Source organism: Oncorhynchus keta, chromosome 33, assembly GCF_023373465.1.
Source record: "Oncorhynchus keta strain PuntledgeMale-10-30-2019 chromosome 33, Oket_V2, whole genome shotgun sequence".
Taxonomy (NCBI): Eukaryota; Metazoa; Chordata; class Actinopteri; order Salmoniformes; family Salmonidae; genus Oncorhynchus; species Oncorhynchus keta.
Window position 1 is genome coordinate 9000773 of NC_068453.1, and position 23999 is coordinate 9024771.

At 44.6% G+C, this 23999-nt stretch overlaps 1 protein-coding gene across 4 annotated transcripts in view; it reads right to left on the reverse strand.

Annotated features, from left to right (window-relative positions):
- Nucleotides 1-127: 127 nt before the first annotated feature.
- Nucleotides 128-23999, reverse strand: part of LOC118366183 (SLIT-ROBO Rho GTPase-activating protein 1-like) — a 39463-nt gene continuing 15591 nt past the window's right edge. The window contains exons 2-24 of one of the 4 annotated variants that reach the window (XM_052491822.1): nt 19288-19425; nt 18910-19105; nt 18737-18791; nt 18513-18620; nt 17137-17199; nt 16366-16557; nt 16107-16235; nt 15777-15998; nt 15532-15633; nt 14794-14991; nt 14575-14659; nt 14270-14297; nt 14119-14152; nt 13935-13995; nt 13702-13779; nt 13482-13616; nt 12640-12745; nt 9552-9773; nt 9258-9331; nt 8713-8893; nt 8215-8328; nt 3555-3873; nt 128-2010 (exon numbers count right to left, since the gene is read on the reverse strand). In XM_052491822.1, coding sequence (XP_052347782.1) covers nt 1519-2010; nt 3555-3873; nt 8215-8328; nt 8713-8893; nt 9258-9331; nt 9552-9773; nt 12640-12745; nt 13482-13616; nt 13702-13779; nt 13935-13995; nt 14119-14152; nt 14270-14297; nt 14575-14659; nt 14794-14991; nt 15532-15633; nt 15777-15998; nt 16107-16235; nt 16366-16557; nt 17137-17199; nt 18513-18620; nt 18737-18791; nt 18910-19105; nt 19288-19425 — 3332 coding nt within the window. In that variant the 3' untranslated portion in view covers nt 128-1518. Of the gene's footprint in view, nt 2011-3554; nt 3877-8214; nt 8329-8712; nt 8894-9257; nt 9332-9551; nt 9774-12639; nt 12746-13481; nt 13617-13701; nt 13780-13934; nt 13996-14118; nt 14153-14269; nt 14298-14574; nt 14660-14793; nt 14992-15531; nt 15634-15776; nt 15999-16106; nt 16236-16365; nt 16558-17136; nt 17200-18512; nt 18621-18736; nt 18792-18909; nt 19106-19287; nt 19426-23999 lie in introns of all 4 variants that reach the window. The other 3 variants (XM_052491821.1, XM_052491823.1, XM_035748660.2) reach the window with 3 other exon arrangements.

Consider the following 23999-nt stretch of genomic DNA (forward strand, 5'->3'; position numbering starts at 1 on the left):
GAAGCTCAGGAGTTTCAGATACAGCAACACTAACAGACAAAACCATTTCCTTTAATTATCAGACACATTCAGAGAGAAACCAACGTCCCTTAAAATGCACCTGTTCACATGTTATAATGCTACATGCCAAGTACACAATTTTTCCTATACATCAAAGTGCAATGTCACAATAGATTAACTCTAGGATTCATAATTCAGTCTTCTACTAAAACATTTTGATTATTTCATTCTAAGTGCTGCTGCTCTTCGTTCAGGACATGCGTGAGTGGATTACAACTCCCCACAAAGACAAGGGTAAAAAAAAGGCACTTTCACATTGACACACACATCGCCAGGACTCCTCAAACATGCACACACACCAGTTCCCAACCCAGTAAAGAGGACACATTCAGTGTGCTGTTGTTCAAGTGTATTTTGGGCATTTACACCCAAGAGCCCCACCCGGTTTGCTTACTGTGAACTTAAGGTTATTTAGTGACTTCAGTGTAACACAAACAGCCACACTATATTCCCACACACAAACTAAGTGCCAGCACACACGCACCCCTGTCCTGCACATGTTCTGGTACTAAAGGCAGACATGAATAATCCATTTTATCCACCATCGCACTTACAAAGGAACAGAACGAGGGCAGGCAGAGGAAACACACACACAGACAAACAGGGAAATGGGGAAAGAAATCACACATACCCAGGCTGAGGGAAACGTACTCTACAAACTCCTAACCCACTGTACCTCCAAACCATTTCCCCTGGCCTGAGTGTGTGTGTCGGTTGAACACAAGAGAAGGCTGTTTTCTAGTAGTGAGGGTTAACGCCACCGCCAGCCCTGTGACATTAGTGCCCACTGAACATTCAATAGAGAGCTGAACGTAATTAAATACGGGAACATTCATTAAAATAGCTGAACATTGGTTAAATAGAATGTGAGTTTTGTCACCAATGCCTCGAGAGGCTTCAGTTGAGGCATTAGTGAGCTTAGCAGCGGAACCAAGTGAAATAGAAAATAAAAAAGATCAGACATCCGCCCTTGTTTCCACACCGTGAGCCTCCCTTTACCCATCAGGCACCTCATCGTCCCTTTCTTTTGCTTCGCCAATGAAAATCGCTTGTAGATACAGCAGCCAATTGAACTACACTAAGAATACAGCAGCCTTTTGGTGATAGACCTTCATTAGATGAAGAGCCTATTGTCATTACATAATCAACGTTCACATCACTGAAACTACATTTCACTGGAGAACTACACTTCCCACACATCTGTGACTACATCTCTTTTACAGGATAGGGTTCTGCTTTCTTTAGCTTATACTTTTTTCTTGTACTTCTCCCATTCAGCAGTCCCATTTTACATAGCTACCCTTTGATAAATGCTTCGATACATGGAGAAAGTTAACTCCTATACACCAACAAGAGTACACACCAACCTGACAACACACATAAATATCATGGTATATCATGTATTATTTTGTATTACTACATAAAACCCTTTTCGTTTCAGATCTGTCCTACCGCTTTCTACCCTTGTTCAGGTTTCGAAACAGTAAGCAGGTACCCTGTTCTCCTATTCTTTATTTTGGCCCGGGTTGGCCTGGTTTGGCTCATCACATGGTGCAGGACTTGTCCAGCAGAGGGGGTGTTACTCTTGGGGGGCACCAGGGGTTTGGGCCTCAGGGCTGGGGGGCGAAGTGGAGCCCCCATACGGAGTGGAGTCCCCACTACAGGCTTGAAGGAGCCCAGGGTGTCTGGGGAGGGGTTGGTGGATCGGAGGGGTGCGGGAGGGGGGCCAGGGAGAGGAATGAGGGGGCTCAGAGGGCTAAGGGGACTCGGAGTACCAGGAGTCCCTGGGGTGGAGGGGGTGCTGTGGGGGCTGGGTGACTCGGAGGAGCAGGCTGTGATTGGGCTGTTCTTAACCTGCTCCAGAGTGTCCAGGACCACGTCTGGAGCCGGTCTGCAGCCCCCACGCTCCATCTGCTTCAGCTGCCCCAGAGCCACACTCTCCTCTATATCCTACGGAGAGACGGGAACGAGGCAGGGTGGAGGAAATAGAGAACATATAAGATGAAGTGTAGTTTGATGTGTGCAGCAGGTGTCTGTGCAAGTACAGTTGATGTCAGAAGTTTACATACACCTTAGCCAAATACATTTAAACTCACTTTTACACAATTCCTGACATTTAATCCAAGTAAATATTCCCTGACTTAGGTCAGTTTGGAGCACCCCTTTATTTTAAGAATGTGAAATGTCAGAATAATAGTAGAGAGGATTATATTTCAGCACATTCCCAGTGGGTCAGAAGTTTACATACTCAATTAATATTTGGTAGCATTGCCTTTAAATTATTTAACTTGGGTCAAATGTTTCGAGTAGCCTTCCACAAGCTTCCCACAATAAGTTGGGTGAATTTTGGCCCGTTCCTCCTGACAGAGCTGGTGTAACTGAGTCAGGTTTGTAGGCCTCCTTGCTTGCACATGCTTTTTCAGTTCTGCCCACACATGGGATTGAGGTCAGGGCTTTGTGATGGCCACTCCAATACCTTTACTTTGTTGTCCTTAAGCCATTTTGCCACAACTTTGGGGTCATTGTCCATTTGGAAGACCCATTTGCGACCAAGCTTTAACTTCCTGACTGAGGTCTTGAGATGTTGCTTCGATATATCCACATAATTTTCCAGCCTCATGATGCCATCTATTTTGTGAAGTACACCAGTCCCTCCTGCAGCAAAGCACCCCCACAACATGATGATGCCACCCTCGTGCTTCACGGTTGGAATGGTGTTCTTCGGCTTTCAAGCCCCTGACCCTTTTTGGTCATTATGGCCAAACAGTTCTATTTTTGTTACATCAGACCAGAGGACCACAAGGTACCATCTTTGTCCCCATGTGCAGTTGCAAACTGTAGTCTGGCTTTGTTATGGCGGTTTTTGAGCAGTGGCTTCTTCCTTGCTGAGCGGCCTTTTAGGTTATGTCGATATAGGACTCGTATTATTGTGGATATAGATACTTTGTACGCGTTTCCTCCAGCATCTTCACATGGTCCTTTGCTGTTGTTCTGGGATTGATTTGCATTTTTCACACCAAAGTACATTTATCTCTAGGAGAACTTGTCTCCTTCCTGAGCGGTATGACAGCTGCGTGGTCCCATGGTATTTATACTTGCGTACTCTTTTGATTTTCCCATGATGTCAAGCAAAGAGGCACAGAATTTGAAGGTAGGCCTTGAAATACATCCACAGGTACACCTCCAATTGACTCAAATTATGTCAATTAGCCTATCAGAAGCTTCTAAAGCCATGACGGAATTTTCAAAGCTGTTTAATGGCACAGTCAACTTAGTGTATGTAAACTTCTGACCCACTGGAATTGTGATACAGTGATATAAGTTAAATAATCTGTGAAAAATGACTTGTGTCATGCACAAAGTAGATTTACTAACAGACTTTCCAAAACTATAGTTTGTGGAGTGGTTGAAAAACAAGTTTTAATGACTCCAACCGAAGTGTATGTAAACTTCCGACTTCAACTGTGTGTGTGTGTGTGAGTGAGAGAGAGTACCTGTGCCAGTGTGTCTGGGTCCAGGGTTCTGGAGCTGAAGCCGTGTTGCCCGCTGCTTGAGCGCCGGATGGGCGTGTCTTCAGGCCGACGCAGCGAATCGTGGCGGCTCACGGTAACTGTCACCGCAGCAGTGGAACGGCGACGACGCTCGGGGCTGTCGAGAGGCGGGGTTAAGCCAGTGCTCCGCCCCAGAAGGAGCTCCCGCGGGCTGAAGTGACCAGTGACGGGCGGCGAGTTCCTCTCCAACACACCCACGTTACCATGATCTTTAGAGCGACCGAGGGGGCGGCGGAAAATGTCAGTCCGCTTCCTGCGGTGGCTGCTGTCGAGAGACGTACAAGTATAGACCGTTAACTAAGATTAGCGCTTGACTAAATCTATACACTCCACAAACCGCTAGCTTACCTTTGTGCAAGTTATAGATCGGTGGTGTGTTATTAACTACTGACCTGTTGTAGGTCTCAGGCGGGGTGGATCAGCTTAATATTGCTGATTGTCGCTTCCAATCCCCCATATTTTTGGGGTAAATACATATATTGATGTTCATACCAGACATAAACATATACCTTTTTAGAATTTACCTTCCTTTATTATTCCCCACAAACCCTACCACCCCTCCCCCAATTGAAGTAAACTATTAAACAACACTTAGGCTTCTACTTCCAGCTTACACATTTTACAGACACAATAGTTATATTTTTGATTGTTTTTAGTCCTGGCCTTCCTCTATTTCTGATGTCCATCCAGTTTGATTTCTATTTGCAACTGTTATTTCAAATGTTCTGAACCAATATACATTTTATAGACCCCGTATGTTTTACATTTATCTTATTAGTCCCACCCTTCAGCTCCATTCAACCCCTCCCATCTAAATCAAATCAAATGTTATTTGTCACATACACATGGTTAGCAGATGTTAATGCGAGTGTAGCGAAATGCTTGTGCTTCTAGTTCCGACAATGCAGTAATAACCAACAAGTAATCTAACTAACAATTCCAAAACTACTGTCTTATACACAGTGTAAGGGGGATAAAGAATATGTACATAAAGATATGAATGAATGATGGTACAGAGCAGCATAGGCAAGATACAGTAGATGGTATCGAGTACAGTATATACATATGAGATGAGTATGTAAACAAAGTGGCATAGTTAAAGTGGCTAGTGATACAGTATATACGTATGCATATGAGATGAATAATGTAGGGTATGTGACATGTAAGGTAGCATTGTTTAAAGTGGCTAGTGATATATTTTACATAATTTCCCATCAATTCCCATTATTAAAGTGGCTGGAGTTGAGTCAGTGTCAGTGTGTTGGCAGCAGCCACTCAATGTTAGTGGTGGCTGTTTAACAGTCTGATGGCCTTGAGATAGAAGCTGTTTTTCAGTCTCTCGGTCCCAGCTTTGATGCACCTGTACTGACCTCGCCTTCTGGATGATAGCGGGGTGAACAGGCAGTGGCTTGGGTGGTTGTTGTCCTTGATGATCTTTATGGCCTTCCTGTAACATTGAGTGGTGTAGGTGTCCTGGAGGGCAGGTAGTTTGCCCCCGGTGATGCGTTGTGCAGACCTCACTACCCTTTGGAGAGCCTTACGGTTGTGGGCGGAGCAGTTGCCGTACCAGGCGGTGATACAGCCCGCCAGGATGCTCTCGATTGTGCATCTGTAGAAGTTTGTGGGTGCTTTTGGTGACAAGCCTCAGGAGGCTGAAGAGGCGCTGCTGCGCCTTCTTCACGATGCTGTCTGTGTGAGTGGACCAATTCAGTTTGTCTGTGATGTGTATGCCGAGGAACTTAACTTGCTACCCTCTCCACTACTGTTCCATCGATGTGGATAGGGGGGTGTTCCCTCTGCTGTTTCCTGAAGTCCACAATCATCTCCTTAGTTTTGTTGACGTTGAGTGTGAGGTTATTTTCCTGACACCACACTCCGAGGGCCCTCACCTCCTCCCTGTAGGCAGTCTCGTCGTTATTGGTAATCAAGCCTACCACTGTTGTGTCGTCCACAAACTTGATGATTGAGTTGGAGGCGTGCGTGGCCACGCAGTCGTGGGTGAACAGGGAGTACAGGAGAGGGCTCAGAACGCACCCTTGTGGGGCCCCAGTGTTGAGGATCAGCGGGGTGGAGATGTTGTTGCCTACCCTCACCACCTGGGGGCGGCCCGTCAGGAAGTCCAGTACCCAGTTGCACAGGGCGGGGTCGAGACCCAGGGTCTCGAGCTTGATGACGAGCTTGGAGGGTACTATGGTGTTGAATGCCGAGCTGTAGTCGATGAACAGCAACACCTCTTGTCCAGATGGGTTAGGGCAGTGTGGTTGAGATCGCATCGTCTGTGGACCTATTTGGGCGGTAAGCAAATTGGAGTGGGTCTAGGGTGTCAGGTAGGGTGGAGGTGATATGGTCCTTGACTAGTCTCTCAAAGCACTTCATGATGACGGAAGTGAGTGCTACGGGGCTACGGGCGGTAGTCGTTTAGCTCAGTTACCTTAGCTTGGACAGACCTCAGCGTGGGAGATTCTTTTTTTAGTTTCTGTCTGTAGGCAGGGATCAACAAAATGGAGTCGTGGTCAGCTTTTCCGAACGGAGGGCGGGGCAGGGCCTTATATGCGTTGCGGAAGTTAGAGTAACAATGATTCAAGGTTTTTCCACCCCTGGTTGCACAATCAATATGCTGATAAAATTTAGGGAATCTGGTTTTCAGATTAGCCTTGTTAAAATCCCCAGCTACAATGAATGCAGCCTCCGGATAAATGGATTCCAGTTTGCAAAGAGTCAAATAAAGTTCGTTCAGAGCCATCGATGTGTCTGCTTGGGGGGGATATATACGGCTGTGATTATAATCAAAGAGAATTCTCTTGGTAGATAATGTGGTCGACATTTGATTAACACATGCATATTGGATTTCTCTTTGCCATACATTTTTCAACTGTGCCTTGATGCTTCACAAATGTACTAAACCTTTCTATTCTCATAGTTTCTACAGATTGTAAATTAAAGATTATATTTTCTTCTAAAATAATTATATTATTTATCAATTGACTGACTTTTAAAAATCACCCAGTATTTGCAGTGTTAGCTTTAGGTAAATGTTGCAATTCTTCAGCCATTCCTGGACCTGTGACCAAAAACGAGCTACATATGGACAGTACCAAAATAAATAATCAAATGACTGCCTCCTCGCAGCAAAATCTGCATAGCTGGGAAGATTGTATCCCATATATATATAAAAAACCCGTAATTCATAAAAATCCAAGTAACTTCACAGATCTTCATTGTGTTTTTCAGAGTCAGTAGAAAGGCCTCTTTAGTGTCCTAGGTTTTCATTACTGTGACCTTAATTGCCTACCGTCTGTGAGCTGTTAGTGTCCTAACGACCGTTCCACGGGTGCATGTTCATTAATTGTTTATGGTTCATTGAACAAGCACAAGAAACAGTGTTTAAACCCTTCACAATGAAGATCTGTGAAGTCATATGGATTTTTATGAAGTATCTTTGAAAGACAAGGTCCCGAAAAAGGGCCGTTTCAGAGTTTATCATTTAAAAAGCAGGTCACTTGGTGTAGGCAAAACCATCATCAAATAGGTAAGCAATAGGATATGACCAGAGTTAATCAGGGTGATTTTTCCACTGTATTTTTGCTAACTTTCAGCAAAAATGTATTGTAGTCAGATCATTTATTTATTTCGGGATATGTATACTGAGTATGTCCACATCCCCATCAGACCATTTTATTGGTAAACTACCCAGGAATGTAAAAGTAGCATTTTTTTGGTGATCCAATACGCAATATTTACTTATCATAATGTGGTTTTAATCCTATGAGGCTGTAGAGGGATTCTAATTGTGGATTTAAAAGAAAATATGAATCATCAGCATATAATGACACTTGTTTTTAAGCCATGGATTTCTAAACCCTTAATATTATTGTTGGATCTAATTTTTACCGCTAACATTTCGATGGCAATAATACATTGATATGCTGATAGTGGACAACCTTGTTTTACTCCTCTTGACAGTTTAACACTTTCTGAGATGTAGCAATTATTTACTTTTTTACACCTAGGGTTACTATACATAACTTTAACCCATTTTATAAGAGATTCTCCAAAATTGAGATATTCCAGGCATTTATATATAAACTCCAGTCGTACTTTATCAAAAGCCTTTTCATAGTCAGCTATGAAAACCAAATCTGGTTTTGCAGATATTTCATTGTGTTCTATTGTTTCTAGTACTTGTCTTATTATCTACAAAATATCGTCCATGTAAAACAACCTGTCTGATTAGGATTAATAATAACTAACAAAACCTTTTTAATTCGATGATCTAAGCATTCAGCTAGAATTTTTGCATCACAACATTAAAGTGTAAGTTCCCTCCGATTAAAAAAACACAAAAAAAATGGACTGCATCTTTATATATACACTACTTGGATCCTGTTTCAGTAATAATGAAATCAGACCTTGTTGAGTGTCCGATAATCTACTATTTATATAGGAGTGGTTAAAACATGCTAATAATGGTCCTCTGAGTATATCAAAAAAAAGTTTGGTATGCCATCCAGCCCTGGAGTTTTCCCAAAATTAAATGCTTTAATTGCATCAAGAAGTTCCTCCTCTGTAATTTGGCCTCCTCTCAGGCGAACTAGCTACTGACCTGTTGTAGGTTTCTGGCTGTCTGTCAGTAGGAGAGTTCAGCTCACTTCTGGCTTTCTTGTCGTCATTGCTAGTGCTTCCACTGTCGCTGTCCACTGTCGATGCAGAGTCAGGCCTGAAACACCACACAGCACCTCTTATCAAATAATCAGCACTAAACAGAACCTGCTCCCTAAACAAATGAGTTTTAAACAGAACCTGTTACCCAACCAATCAGGGCACTGTAACTAATCAAACAAATTATCAAATCAGTCAATCAATACCAGTGTCCAGTAATTGTTCACTGCAATTTAATTAACTTAGGTCGTCAATCCATAAATCCCCCAAAAACAAGTTTAAATAATCAAAAAATGGGCAGTTCCTTTGACACTTCAATTCCTCATTCTACAGTTAATTTGATAACAGTCCAAAACGGGATGCCGCTGTAGGCATATTTTACAGACATCTTCTCTTGGCATGGTTGTGTTACTTAGCGTGTATTCTGTAGCCGTGTACTTGCCTGTCCTTCAGTGTTATGTACTGGTGAGGCACCAGGCCATGGGTGCCATTGAGTCGCCCCTCCCACCAGTCATGTGACGCACGCTGGAACAGCTGCAGGGTCACTCCCTTCTTAAAGGAGAGCTCCCGCCCTGACCGGCCTGTATAGTCAAACCTGGCCACCGCTTCTACTGCTTCCCCCTCTGAGAGACCGAGAGAGAAAGAAAGATGGGGAGGGAGAAAGAGAAACAGAGAGAGAGAGGGCGGGAGGCAGAAGGACAGAGAGAAAGGAGCGATAAGAGCCAGATCGTATGATCGGGACCTGTCAATAACTCATCTCCCCAGCTCGACCTTGCCCGAGCTCAGCCAATGAGGAACGAGGTGGACGCGAAAGAGAAATCAGAGCATAAGAGTCTTAGCTAACCATCACCCCACTGCACCCCTTCCCCCCTACAATGGGAGAGAGGGGGGTCTCTATGCTAGCTGTTGCCATGGAGACAGCTCTCTATCCATTGGTGGATGAGAGAGAGAAGCCCACTGGGTGATTGTGTAGAGGTCAAAGCATACCCTCCTCACTGGTCTGAGTCTCTGTGCCGCCGTCGGGCTCCGCCTCCCCACCCGGCTCGCTGAACGGACTCTCGCTAGAAAGGGAGAGGGGGAGAGAGCGAGAGAAAGAGTTTGGGTGTGGGGGAGGAGAAGGAAGAAAAAGGCAGTGTAAGTGCCATAACCGCAGCAGTCAGCAATACTAGACAAACTTGGTAGAACCGGGCCCTCTTGATATTTCACAAAATGGATGAACAGAATGATAAAAGCACAGATGGTTGCAAGGCTTGAGTATACAGTATAGTCCATCTGTCTCACCAGTACTGGTCTCCAGTCATGCACTTCTCATAGATGGGCCCAGGCAGCTCCGGGGGGTCGGGGAAGATATCGTGGTGCAGGATGACCGTCTTGATGACCTCATTAACATGCGCCTGGCAGGCCACCTGGTCCAGGGCGTCAGGCGTGGGCAGCAGGGTGGGGCCGAAGACGATGGCCAGGTTCCCAGCATCCATCATGTTCTCATCGCTGTACTGGGATAAGCTGTGCAGGGGGCACAGGGCAAATGTTAGTACATAAACACATCACTTGATTTTTTCTCCCTTATTTGTTCTTTAAAACTTTATTTAAGTCACATTGAGATTCAAAATCTATTTTACAACAGAGCCCTGTATACATATACATTGTGTATAAAACAATATAATTCAGCACACAATAACAAAATAAACGTATTGAATAAAAGCAATCACATTAAACTACATAGAGGTCCTCAATCATTAGTGTAAACTGCCTGAGTGGCACCAGCACATGTAACTGCAGTGAACTCTACAGACTGTTCCACAGATTAGAGGCAAAAAAACAAAAACGCAGATTTTCCCAAATCCGTTGAGACCTATTGTTTTCCATTCCTGAGAAGGGATTTGGTCATTTATGATTCTTAACTTCATGAAGTTACATATGAAGGGAGTGTCTGTCAGATTGCTTTGGAAATCAATAAGAGAATGCAGCTCTTCTTACTCTTCCATCCCACATTTTTATACAGACTACAATGAGTCCTAAAATTGTCCCCTGTGATAAAACGTATTGCGGCATGGTAGACTGCGTCCAAAGGTCTCAAAATAGAGGCTGCCGCGTGCATGTAAACAATATCACCAAAATCCAATACAGGGAGAAGTGTTGTTTGAACAATCTTTCTCCCATTTTGAATACTGAGGCATGATTTATTTAGATATAAAAAAAACAGATCAGTCAGATTTTCTATATGTGTTATGAAGGACAATTTATCATCAAGTCCCCCCTTATCTCAGCTCGCTGGTCACCATAGCATCTCCCACCTGTATCACACGCTCCAGCAGGTATATCTCTCTAGTCACCCCCAAAACCAATTCTTTCTTTGGCCGCCTCTCCTTCCAGTTCTCTGCTGCCAATGACTGGAACGAACTACAAAAATCTCTGAAACTGGAAACGCTTATCTCCCTCACTAGCTTTAAGCACCAACTGTCAGAGCAGCTCACAGATTACTGCACCTGTACATAGCCCAACTATAATTTAGCCCAAACAACTACCTCTTTCCCTACTGTATTTTATTTATTTATTTTGCTCCTTTGCACCCCATTATTTTTATTTCTACTTTGCACATTCTTCCATTGCAAATCTACCATTCCAGTGTTTTACTTGCTATATTGTATTTACTTTGCCACCATGGCCTTTTTTTGCCTTTACCTCCCTTCTCACCTAATTTGCTCACATCGTATATAGACTTGTTTATACTGTATTATTGACTGTATATTTGTTTTACTCCATGTGTAACTCTGTGTTCGTTGTATGTGTCGAACTGCTTTGCTTTATCTTGGCCAGGTCGCAATTGTAAAAGAGAACTTGTTCTCAACTTGCCTACCTGGTTAAATAAAGGTGAAATAAAAAAAATAAGAAATCAATCCAGACACCCAGGTACTTTATATTGAGAAACAAGCTCAATTTGGGCTCCATTTGTAGCGCAATTATGCAGGTCCTCAGGGTCAACATTTCGTGACCTAGAGAACAGCAGCAGCTTGGTTTTACTTGTATTTTAACACTAATTTATGATCTGTAAGTGAAACAAAGTCATGCTGAAGTTCACAAATGGCCTGCTGCACCGAGCTGGCACAGGAATACAAAACTGTCATTTGCATAGAGATTAATATTCCAAGTATTAACAGTGTTTCCTATGTCATTAGTATAGGTGAACGATATTGGACCCAAAATCAAACCCTGAGGAACACCTTTTTGATTCTCAAGAAATTCAGATTCAAACCAATCTGTCAAGATGGCCTGAGTTCTGTCGCTAAGATAATTCTGAAACCATAAACTGGCTGTATATCCCAGGCCTATTTTTTTTTAATAACTTCTTCAACAAAACAGAATGATCAACTGTGTCAAACGCCTTTGACAGGTCAATAAACAAGGCAGCACAGCTCTTTTTAGCATCCAAGGCATTGACAATATCATTAACAACTAGCATGATTGCTGTGGTAGTACTACACCCAGGCCTAAACACTAATTGGTTTATATTAAAAATGCAATTCAGATAAAACGGAACAAAGTTGAACATTAACCAAGGATTCAAGAATCTTATCTAAAGAAGGTAGTATTGAAATGGGGTGACAGTAGCAAGATCATTTGTATCCCCAATCTTATGGAGTGGCAGCACATATGTAGATTTCCATGCTTTTGGAATACTTCCTGATAACAATGTTAAATAAAACATGTGGGCTACTGAGCCAGCAATAAAAGCAGGAAGTAAAACACTCCAGGATACAAATGGCAGTAAACTGAATGTCCATCATACTCGTACCGAATACTGTAATCTAACATTCTGCAATCTAACATTCTCTGCTGTGGTAGATCACACCAGCACCTCACACTTCTCCCTCTCCCCCCGTTCACACTTCCTCCTCCATCTCTATTTGGAGCTGCAGAGATGAGACATTGTGTTCAGCCAAATACAGACAGACCGTGTTGTGTGTGTGATCTAGACTATTGCAGACCTATATGTTATAGACTAACCCGGTACTGGTTCTCTGTGTTCTCAACTAACCCAGTACTGGTTCTGTGTGGTTCTCTGGGTTCTATACTAGTCCAGACCTGGTTCTGTGTGTTTCTATGTTATAGACTAGTCCAGACCTGGTTCTGTGTGTTTCTATGTTATAGACTAGTCCTGGTTCGGTGTGTTTATATGTTATAGACTAGTCCAGACCTGGTTTGGTGTGTTTCTATGTTATAGACTAGTCCAGACCTGGTTCTGTGTGTTCTTGACTAGTCCAGACCTGGTTCTGCTTGGTTCTAGACTAACTCATTACTGGTTCTGTGGGTTCTATATTAACCCAGACGTGGTTAATGTGTGGTTCTGTGTTAGCGTACAGACACTCACTGGTTCAGGAAAGCGAACAGGTATCTCATCACGACCAGAGTCACCCGTGGAACACCCAGTAGAATCTTACGAATACACTGAGCTCTGTCATACAGGCTCTCTATACCTGTGGGAACACACACACACACACACACACACACACACACACACACACACACACACACACACACACACACACACACACACACACACACACACACACACACACACACACACACACACAAGCTGTCAGTAATATTCCCAGGAACTCATGAGGTGTAATCCTGACACATCCTGAAATATAAGCAGCCCACAGAGAGGCGGCTAGCTCTGTGTGTGTTTCAGAAAGACAGAAAGAAACTGAGTTGAAGACAAAGAAATGGGACTGGGAGATTGTGTGTGTGTGGGAGGAAGAGAGAGAGAGAGAGAGAGAGAGAGATAGAGGGACCCATTTTGACAGTGCCAAAATGGAATGTATTACTCATAAGACTTTTTATGACTGCATTTCAAAACTGCTCTTTTTGTCAATGAACAGCCGCTGATCATTTATGGAGACCTAAAACAAACAGTTGCATTTAAGTGAAGCATGCAAAGCAATTGGAATCTGTTGCATTTTAAATACGTTTTGATGGGCCGTATTGACTGCTGATAAGGTCGTTTTTGCAACACATTGCATGTTAGAGCTGTTCAAATGTCACTGTAAATCACAAAATCTTCACAGCTGTTAATTTTTTTCAAAACACACACTAATTGCATACACACAAAAAAATAAACATTTCTCCCCCTCCCCCCGTTAAAACAGTGACCCCTGTCCTCCTGTCCTGTCACCTCCCCACAGCATAGAGAAAGGAAATGCTACTCACGGACACAGGAAATTAGGTCGTTGAACCTTTCCTTGGGAAAGAGGGGGTTCTCCAGCCCCCGGAAGTAGAGCTTCAGTACACCGGCCACCGAGTTGATGTCATGGTTATTCTCCTCGTCAATCAGGGGGTCGTTACCTTGACAACAGAGAGACGGACATGGTCAGTTTCCTCTCCCCTGACCTGGAAGCACAAGTATGATGACCTCACAATGACCTCTCACCTCTCTCAAATGAGTTCTTGATGTCATTGACCTCCACCTGTGACCCCGACACACGGAATATGCCCTGGTGCTGAAGACCTGACGGAGATGGGAGGCAGTTATGAGAGTCTAGTCAGTACACATCAGAGGAACTTGAAAGGGCTTGATAGGTGTAAGCGGTATGGATTTTGCCTCTAGCCCCTAAATAGGCTAAGTGGAGGATGCACCATGTTATTTTCAACAGTCGGACTCACCATGGAGGTTGATGTAACGGATGCAGCTCTCTACCAGCAGAGGAATGGCTTTAGTCGAATCCTAAAAAACACATCCAGGCAATTAAGCAACCAGCAGAGGCCAACCACACAACCAGCAGAGGCCAACCACACAACCAGCAGAGGCCAACCACACAACCAGCAGGAGGAAGAGTGGAAACATTACCTGGTGTTTGCTATGGGAGTTCTTTCGTCCACGGCTAGAAGGAGAGAAACAAGAGACAAGAGTGACTCAGTTTTGTTTTGCAGAGCTCAAAGACAAGACGTGAGACAATCTAAAAGATAGAAACAGTGCTTCAGTCAATGATGAGCTGTACCTGGTTGTCAGCGTGTCTGCTATATACCCTGGAGAGACGTGAAAGACAGGCAGACAGAGAGAGAGGAGTTTAATTGTCAAACTGGGAGGGCATTAGCACACAAGGCATATTTCTAAGCCGTAAAAGAGGCCGTGAGAGAGAGCCTCGTTCAACCATCCTGATATTGCGAGCTTACATTCTGTTTCACGACATGGATTCAAGTAAAACAAAACGAGAGCGCAGCGTTCAAGATGGTGGACCAGGCTAACAGAGACAAAGAGGGTCGACAGCGAGAAAGAATGAGAAAGCAAGAGAGTGTCTCTTACCCTCGGCCATGGCTTTCTTCAGTAGGTCGTGTTTGGCCTGTAGTTTGGAGATCAGATTACTGCCCTCCAGATACTCACGGAACTTCTGTGGACCACAGACAGAAGAACATGCAGCTTTCATTAACTGTACATCTACCTAACTGTCTATATCATCTAGTGTGTGTGTGTGTGTGTGTGTGTGTGTGTGTGTGTGTGTGTGTGTGTGTGTGTGTGTGTCACCGTAAAGTAGAAGAGCTCAGTCTCCTGTTGGTTGGCACGGCGCTTGGCGAGGCTGGGTTTGTTTAAGTAGCCATCCGACACGCTGGACTTGACTGACTCTGAAGAGGGGCTGTGCGTGAAACTCTGGGAAACGTCATAGTCATCCAGCACTGTCATGTCCTGAAGGGTGGTGAGAGTGGCCCCCCATGTCTTCTTCACCTGGGTGTAGGGGAAATAGAGTTAGACCAAAGTAATCACTCACAGATTGTCTGTTCATGTATTTGTGGATATGAGGTTTGAGCGAGTGTTTACGCACATCTTAAATCTGTATGGTGCAGGTGGTGTTTATTTGTGTATGGTAATTACAGTGTGTGTGTGTGTGTGTGTGTGTGTGTGTGTGTGTGTGTGTGTGTGTGTGTGTGTGTGTGTGTGTGTGTGTGTGTGTGTGCTGAAACCTGCAGATGCAGCTCATTACTCCAGTCTCCAACACTTCTGTGCCCTTCAGGGTGAGACAACAGCTGCCCTCCCATTCCACAACAATCCATATACAATCTGCTCAACAGTAATCCACACTCCAAAAACACACTATACTTAACCCAAAAAAGCTATAGCTTCAGGGCTATAGGTCTACATCTGTTACAAAATCAACCCAACCTTCCTCTCCTTCTTCCCACAGCATGTAGTCTGAGAATCAACCAAACAACAGCAAAGCACACTGGGAAACTGAAGTACATATGACTGTGTGTGTGTGTGTCTCACCTCCTCGTTCTCGATCTTCAGGGTGGAGAGGCGTGACTGGAGCTGCTGCAGCCTAGATGTGAGCTCTGCCTGCACCTGTGGCTGGGCGGCTATCTGGGTCACCTGACAGGAAACAGGAACAACACACAGCATGACTGGGCGCTTACCTGGGGGGGTTGTGTGTCACTGGGTGTGCGTATGTCTGTGTGAGTGTATGTATATGTGTGCATGCGTGCTTGTGTGTTTTTGCACTTTTGCACACTCACCGGGTCCCCCATGTGGGGCTGGAAGCTGAAGCGTGGCGGGGGGCAGAAGGCGGTAGGGTAGAGGCCTAGCAGGCGCTGTCTGTCTCGGGCAGGATCCAGGCCCTCTACGGCCCCCTCCAGTACTTCCAACCCTGTCCGCCTGGAGGCCTCCAGACTCAGCTCTGCAGACAGGTAGGTCTTCAACGCACGACTCAGACTGGAGTGGTACCCCAGGTCACAACACTGAGGGAGGGAGAGAAATGAGATGGTAATGTGTCTTTCTTTCTCCAACACTTTTTGTCAACAATGCTTTGGTAAAAGTGAAATCGGCTTGTTTGTGTGTGTGCTCACATCTATGATATCAGGCAGGTCGTGGATGTAGTATTTGAACACAGAGGAGTTGGTGGCTTCCATCGTCAGCAGGTACTCGTTCCTGGCCTTCAGAGACTTCAGCTTGTTCTCAGAGTACTTAGCTTTCCTCTGTAGCAAGAGCAGATAGAGCAAGAGAGAAGGTGGGGAGAAAATAATGGTTTGAGACTTTTTAGAGACTCGTAAAAAAAATCTAAATGAATGCAGGAAAGGAGTGTGTGTCTGTCATGGGCCTCTGTACCTTCTCCCTCATCTTCTCCATCTTTCGGGCGGCGTTGCGTCTCTGGTGGCGTTCCTCTATACGCATGCCGAATAACGGCTCCACTCCCCCACCAGGCCCCACTTTGCCAACCCCCACCTGGCGCTCGGCATCCCTCAGCTTGGTCTCCGCATTTAACGTCTCCCCATGGTACATGTGGTATGTCTTCATCACCTAGCAACCACAGCCCACAATGCATCAATCTGTCAACAAGTCTGCCCAGGCAAATCATCTGGGCCGTGTTCAGAAGGCACTAATGGTCGGAAACGTTTTGACATGGAAGGCAGAAAGAATGCCCCTCGTTGGACAAGTTCAGGTAGTACCTCCTCCGTTTCGAAAGGGTTTTCTCCTGTTTCGTGCCTCCTGAACGTGACCTTACTGCTCATAGCACAATCACCTATAGAAATGCACCTGATAAATGTTGTACTCCTCCCTTCCCCTGCAAGGTTAGGAACAGATCTGTCCCCTCTCTAAGTTCTTGTTAGCTCATGTGTTTATTTACACCAGCAGCTTTTAAGGCTGCCAAGCTTCCACTTAACTAAACGCTCCAATCAGCAACTTTCCTTTGCAGCATTTTTGCTGAAATCACAAAAGCGACTCATTCCTCAAAAGTTCATGTCGCAATGTTTAAAATGAAGTGTGGCCGTTTTTTGATGTCTTGCTTAAGCACAGGAAAAGTGACAGTAAATAAAAGCCCTGAAGTTAAATGTTTAATGGAGACTGCGTGTGGCAGTTATAGAGGTTGTCACTTACGGTGTAGAGTTCATTAAGGAGCTTCATCAAGTCTTCCTGCAGCTGAAAGGTGATCTCTTTGCTCTGAGAGTGGGGGGAGGAGGAGAGGGTAGATGAGAGAGGGGGAACGGAGGAAGAGATAGGGGAGAGATATTCCATCAACCCAGTGGAGAAGGGAGGAGAACTCTGTAGAGTTTAGAAACGCACACACAGGTCATCACTGCAAATGAGAAACGTTTCATAATCAGATAAATAAATACATCCATATACGGATTAATCCATAAATAAAACATATGGTGACAGGAGCTGGGCTGTAGCTCCTGTGTGTGTGTGCGTGTGTGTGTGTGTGTGTGTGTGAGAGAGAGAGAGAGAGAGAGAGAGAGAGTCATGTATTAAACAGCTCCTTCCAGTTTGGGAGTTTGAGTTATAGCATTCTGTACAGCATTAATACTGCATTAAGCCAAATGACTCTGAAATCCCAGAATGGATTAATCCCATTCCAATAGCCTTCTTCATGTGAGGCGGACCAGCTGAGCCTGTCACCATGGACACCAGGCTGTCAGAAACTCAGCGGTGTCATGGTCACCAGCCGGTGTCATCCTGGGCACACTCACAGTGACTGACAAGTGTCATCTGTGTTCTAGAGCTTCATACAGGGGCGCAACTTTCACTGGGGCTGGGGACATGTCCCTCCCACATTCTGAAATTGCATTTTTGTCCTGCCCCCCAGTTTTATCATTGGAATGATATACAAAACGAGGCAACGATATGCTTTAGGACCATGCGGACGCATCCGAGCGGTCGGTTAGAGTAGTCTTTATCCAATTATCCAAAATATACACAAAACATTATGTCCCCCCACTTCTAAAACCAAAGCTTCATCAGCAGTTATAACACAGTTACGAAGCTTATATGTCTAGGCGTACTTTATGTAGCTACTAGCTATCAGGTCTCTCAGCACTTTAGCTCTCATTAATAAAACAGGAGCCACAGAGAGATTAATAATGAACATGATGAGTTGAATTCGGAAGGGGTTTGTGTGGGTGTGTGTGTTTAACGTGTTCTACAGTACTCGGGAGGCAGGCTTCTCTGAACATACACAGGGGAAAACACTCAAATACACAGAGGAAAATGTGGGCAGATTCTGTACTTTTGATTAAAGCCCATCAGGTTAACTCTGTGGCTCCTTTTATAGCTCCCTCTCAAACCAAGCGGCTTCTGGGAAAATACACGGGGAAATATGAGCCTTTACCTTTCCTTCGAAAACGTTAACTCTTCTAGTCCTCTTCTTGCTCCCTCTCATACTAACAGACTTGTCATTACAGCTATAAAACCCTCTATTCCCTTGGGAAAGTCATCTGTGTCACGTGCATGAGAAGAGGCTGTGATTGGCTCACTCTTTTAAGCAGGCGGGCGGAGTCGTCGCTGATGTGCGTGAGACGGGTGATGACGTTGTTCAGGTAGAGGTCACTGAGGGTGGCGTGGTCCTTACTCTCCCTCCTCACCTGAAGAGAGAGAGATCAAGTGTTTACATTGCCTAAACACAGGCAACTATTTAATGAAGAGAACCAACATGTCAGCAATATGTGCCGTCACACATTCAAACAAACACTTTCATTACCTGGTTCAGCAGCAGGTACCAGCAGTTAACTGGAGACAGCAGGTTCTGGTCCTTTCTGTAGGAGAGAGAAAGATCGCAGAGGTTGTACTCAAATCAACACAAACGCATGCATTAAGCCACTGTTTATTCTTAAACACATACAGTATGAGCTATGCACACACACGTCTTCTTACTTGTACTGCTGGTGGTCCTTGGTGCTGCGTGTCTTGGCCATGAACCTCTCAGCTAGTTTCTCCAGGTTCCTGGAGTACTCGGTCTCGATCTCAGCCTTCTTCCTGAAGAAGTCCTGCAGGTCCTGCAGCAGCTGCACCCTCATCTCTGTCTGCTGTTCCAAACACCGCTGCTGTTCCACCAGCTGGGCTCGCACATCTACACACAGACACAGTGCATCTCTGATGATGAGTGTATACACACACATACGATTATAGAGAGACATACTGTAAACCAATCAGACATGTTTACACACGTCCCTGCATTGATATGGACACAGGTTACCTTAGCGTTCTTAGTGCCCAAGAACACTAAGATAGCCTGCCTAAATGACTACCGACCTGTAGCACTCACGTCTGTAGCTTTGAAAGGCTGGTCATGGCTCACATCAAACCCTAGACCCACTCCAATTTGCATATCGCACCAACAGATCCACAGATGATGCAATCTCTGTTGCACTCCACACTGCCCTTTCACACCTGGACAAAAGGAACACCTATGTGAGAATGCTATTCACTGACTACAGCTCAGCGTTCAACACCATACTGCCCTAAACACCTCCCTCTGCAACTGGATCCTGGACATCCTGACGGGCCGCTCCCAGGTGGTAAGGGTAGGTAACAACACATTCGCCATGCTGATCATCAACACGGGGGCCTCAGGGGTGCGTGCTCAGTCCCCTCCTGTACTCCCTTTTCACTCATGACTGCATGGCCAAGCACGACTCCAACACCATCATTACGTTTGCTGATGACAACAGTGGTAGTCCTGATCACCGACAACATTGAGACAGCCTACAGGGAGGTGGTCAGGGAGCTGACCGTGTGTTGCAAGGACAACAAGCTCTCCCTCAACGTGATCAAGACAAAGGAGAGGATTGTGGACTACAGGAAAAGGAGGACCGAGCACGCCCCCATTCTCATCGACTGGGCTGCATCGGAGCAGGTTGAAAGCTTCAAGTTTCTTGGTTTCCACATCACCAACAAACTAACATTGTCCAAGCACACCAAGACAGTTGTGAAGAGGGCATGACAAACCCTATTTCCCCTCAGGAGACTGAAAAGATTTGGCATGGGTCCTCAGATCCTCAAGGTTTTACAGCTGGACTATCGAGAGCACCCTGACGGGTTGCATCACTGCCTGGTTTGGCAACTTCTCGGCCTCTGACCGCAAGGCGCTACTGAGGTTAGTGCGTACGGCCCAGTACATCACTGGGGCAAAGCTTCTGCCATTCCGGACCTCTATACCAGGCGGTGTCAGAGGAAGGCCCTACAAATGGTCAGACTCCAGCCACCCTAGTCATAAACTGTTCTCCTTGCTACCGCATGGCAAGTGGTACCAGAGCACCAAGTCTAGGTCCAAGAGGCTCCTAAATAGCTTCTACCCCCAAGACATAAGACTCCTAATCAAATGACTACCCAGAGTATTTGCATTGCCCCCCACCTCCTCCCTCCGGAACGCTGCTGCTACTCTCTGTTATTATCTATGCATAGTCACTTTAATAACTCTACCTACATGTACATATTACCTCAATTACTTCCTCACCGGTACCCCCTGTATTTATCCCCGCTATTGTTATTTACTGCTGCTCTTTAATCATGTGTTATTATTATTTAGCTATTTTATTAACCGCATTGTTAAGGGCTTGTAAGTAAGCATTTCACTGTTGTATTCGGCACATGTGACAAATACAATTTGATTTGAAATACATGCTGTTAGAGCCGATTTGGACATATTTGTATAAAAGACTGAACATACCGAGCTCCATGGACATTTGTGTAAATATATTAAATATTAATGTACATGATGAAATATTAGGTACGTACCTTTATGATTTATATTTACCTGATTGAGATAAATATAGTTTTTGCCCCCCCCCCTCTTGCCTCATTGTATTGTGGTAAGTGGGTTAGGATAAAGGCAGGAAGTTGGGCCTTCGGGGGGGACCTTGCTAGATGCGGGAGCGGTATAGTTTTTTGACCATACAGACATACATAGACAGGTCATATTATGTATTTTCCATATCAAGTAATCTATGCTTTAAGTTGATTGGAGAATCATTTCTGTGTTATATATAAGAAGAATAAACCTTTTTGTTGCACCATATCCCTGGATGTCGTTGAATGTTTGGCTGTTTGGAAACCTTGAGTGTGGACTGTATGCGTACCAAACAACCCCGCTTCAGGCTTCAGGCTTAACAACCCCGCTTCAGGATTAATATTTGAAGGAAATCTCCGGTTCGGACACACGCTGGATATTGTTCTATTTGTAATTGCATTCGGACCATAAGGACAGCTCGCTTGGAAGGACTTGAACTCCTAGAATTCGCCAGCCGTGAGTAACCACTGCGTATGAGCTGCCCTGTTCAATGCTATCGTTTGATCATGCATATTATGGAAGCGCAAATGTGCTTAGAATTGGAATGTTTGATAAACTTGGGAATGGAATTCAAAACACAGCGCTGTGAAAACAATTAAGTAGTTTAAGTTTGGGAAACACTTGAGATCCTATGCACAATGTAGCCTAATCATATGTCTAATATTTGGCCTAACGTGGAAATGCAATGCATCAACGCAACGAATGCAGCTTCAGGATCTAAAGATACTGTGTGTTTAAACTTCATTAAAAAGAGACAAAACTTTTAATGGGATGAAATGTTTAAAACGCATCTGAAATGCCGAACTTGCACATGTTCAATTCAAAATGGGTAAATTTGCTGAAATTGGAGGATTGTGTTTTAAAGCATTAAAGGAGGTCTAAAGGGGCATTTTACGTTTAACAATCAAAAATCAACAACTGTGTCATTGTAAATTGAGTGAACTAAAAGTGAATGATGGAGGATGAAATCCCAAATAAGACTCCACTGGAGAGGGCAGAGGAACATCTAAATTCACTCTATGCAGCCCGGAAAGGCAAACTTGGAGTGTGTACATGCAAAATGAATGAAATAAAAGCCCTTGTTGATGGAGGAAACATTGAAACTGTGAATGAGGGTCTTGAAGCATTTGATGCTGTTCTCAATGACTTTAAGAATGCTCATGAATCTGTGCTAGAGCTGGTCACAGAGGAGGAACAGGAGAGCATGAACTATTATCAACCAAGAATGAGAACTTATGAACATTTCCTGAAAGAGGTGGAAATATGGAAAAAAGCTGAAGTTGAGCCACAAACGCTCAATGTGTCAAAAACATCAAGTAAAACAAAGTATTCTAAGACTGCTTCCTCAGTGTCCTCTGCACGCCTAAAAGCTGAGGCAGAACGAGCAGCTCTACTAGCTCGCCAAGCATCATTAGAGGACAAGCATGCATTGGAACTGGAGAAAGCTCAACTGGAACAACAGAAAGCTCAACTGAATGTTAGGATGGAAAAAATGGCACTGGAAACAGACATAGCAGCATATAATGCCAAACTGAAGGTCCTGGAGAGTGTTGAGTCAACTTCTCAATCCCATGCTGTGGCAGCCCATTTTCTAAGCCAAGAAGATAGAATGAACTCTTATTTTGAGAACCAGGAACCCGAGGTCTATGAGGAACCCGAACAATCACCTGTTGAGTTTGCTGCATTAGGAGCAGCTCCAAAGACCCCATTTACAAAGGGTTTTACAACAACTGACCACAAAGCCATCAAAACCTATTCAGAAAACAGTCATAAACCACACACTTCAGCAGCCAACATCAAGGTCTAACAATCAACACAGAATCAACACTGCGGGTATCAGCCATAATACCAGCCATGATAACCTCTCTACTGTCATGCAATGGTGGAATGAAATATCTGACCTCCTTGTACTACAGCACAAACAGGCCACACTCCCAGTTAGGGAGACACCTATGTTTGACGGGGATCTTCTAAACTTTAGGCCATATATGCGTGCATTTGAGCATGCTATAGAAGATAAGACAAGCAGTCACCAGGATAGGCTCGATTTACCTGGAACAGTACACCTCTGGTCAGCTCAAGGATCTGGTCCGTAGTTGTCTGCATATGGAAGCCAGAAGAGGCTATGCAGAGGCTAAGAGGTTGTTAAAGGAACGCTTTGGCAATGAAATCAAAGTCACCACTGCTTACATGGAAAAAGCTTGGAACTGGACAAACATCAAACCGGATGATGGAAAGGGACTGGGTGGCTATGCACTCTTAGAGGTTGCTGTAACGCTATGCAAGACCTACAGAACATGGAAGAGCTTAATCTTCCCTCCAACATAAAAGTTGACCATGTCAAAACTTCCCTACAAACAAAGGGGAAAATGGAGGTCTACGACATGTGATATTTTAGAGTGAAGCCACCGGAGGACCCAGTTCAGTGACCTTGTGACGTTCATGGAAAAATAGGCCAAAATACTGCAGGATCCGTTGTACGGAGATATTCAAGATCCCCTGACCAACAAAACATTTTTTAAAAACCAAAACAGAAGCTGACAGCAGTTCAAGTCCAAGAGTAGGGGAAGCAGCTTTGCCACTGCAGTAGCTGTAGTGGCAGATTGTGACCCTGAAAAACCTTGAAAAGAACAAATATTCAAAGTCAAGAAACCAGGCACCTACCCTTCTGATGCTCCCAGTGTCTCATGTGTATTTTGCGCTGGTGAGCATTTCTTGGACGACTGCCAACAGGTGAAGGCACATCCACACGAAGCCAAGGTGGAGTTTCTGAGATCAAAAGGCCTTTGTTTTGGCTGTTTGATGAGAGGACACTTAAGCAAAGAATGTAAAAGAAGGATGACCTGTCAGAGCTGTCAAAGAAAGCACCCCACAATCCTGCACATTGAAGGAAGAGAGAGATTTAAACCTCTGAAGTCAGATACGAGTGGTGTAGCAGTAAAGCGGGAGGAGACTGTCAGCAGTGCTCTTGTTTCACTGGAAGCTGGTGAAGATACCGGGGCCGGTACAGATTGTGCACTTGCAATTGTGCCAGTTCAAGTAGAGATGGCAAATGGAAGCAACTCTGCGTTAACCTATGCATTTCTCGATTCTGGTAGCTCAGCAACATTTTGTACGGAGAGACTCATGAGGCAGTTGCAAGCTAAAGGCAGTGAGACTGAAATTCTGCTACACA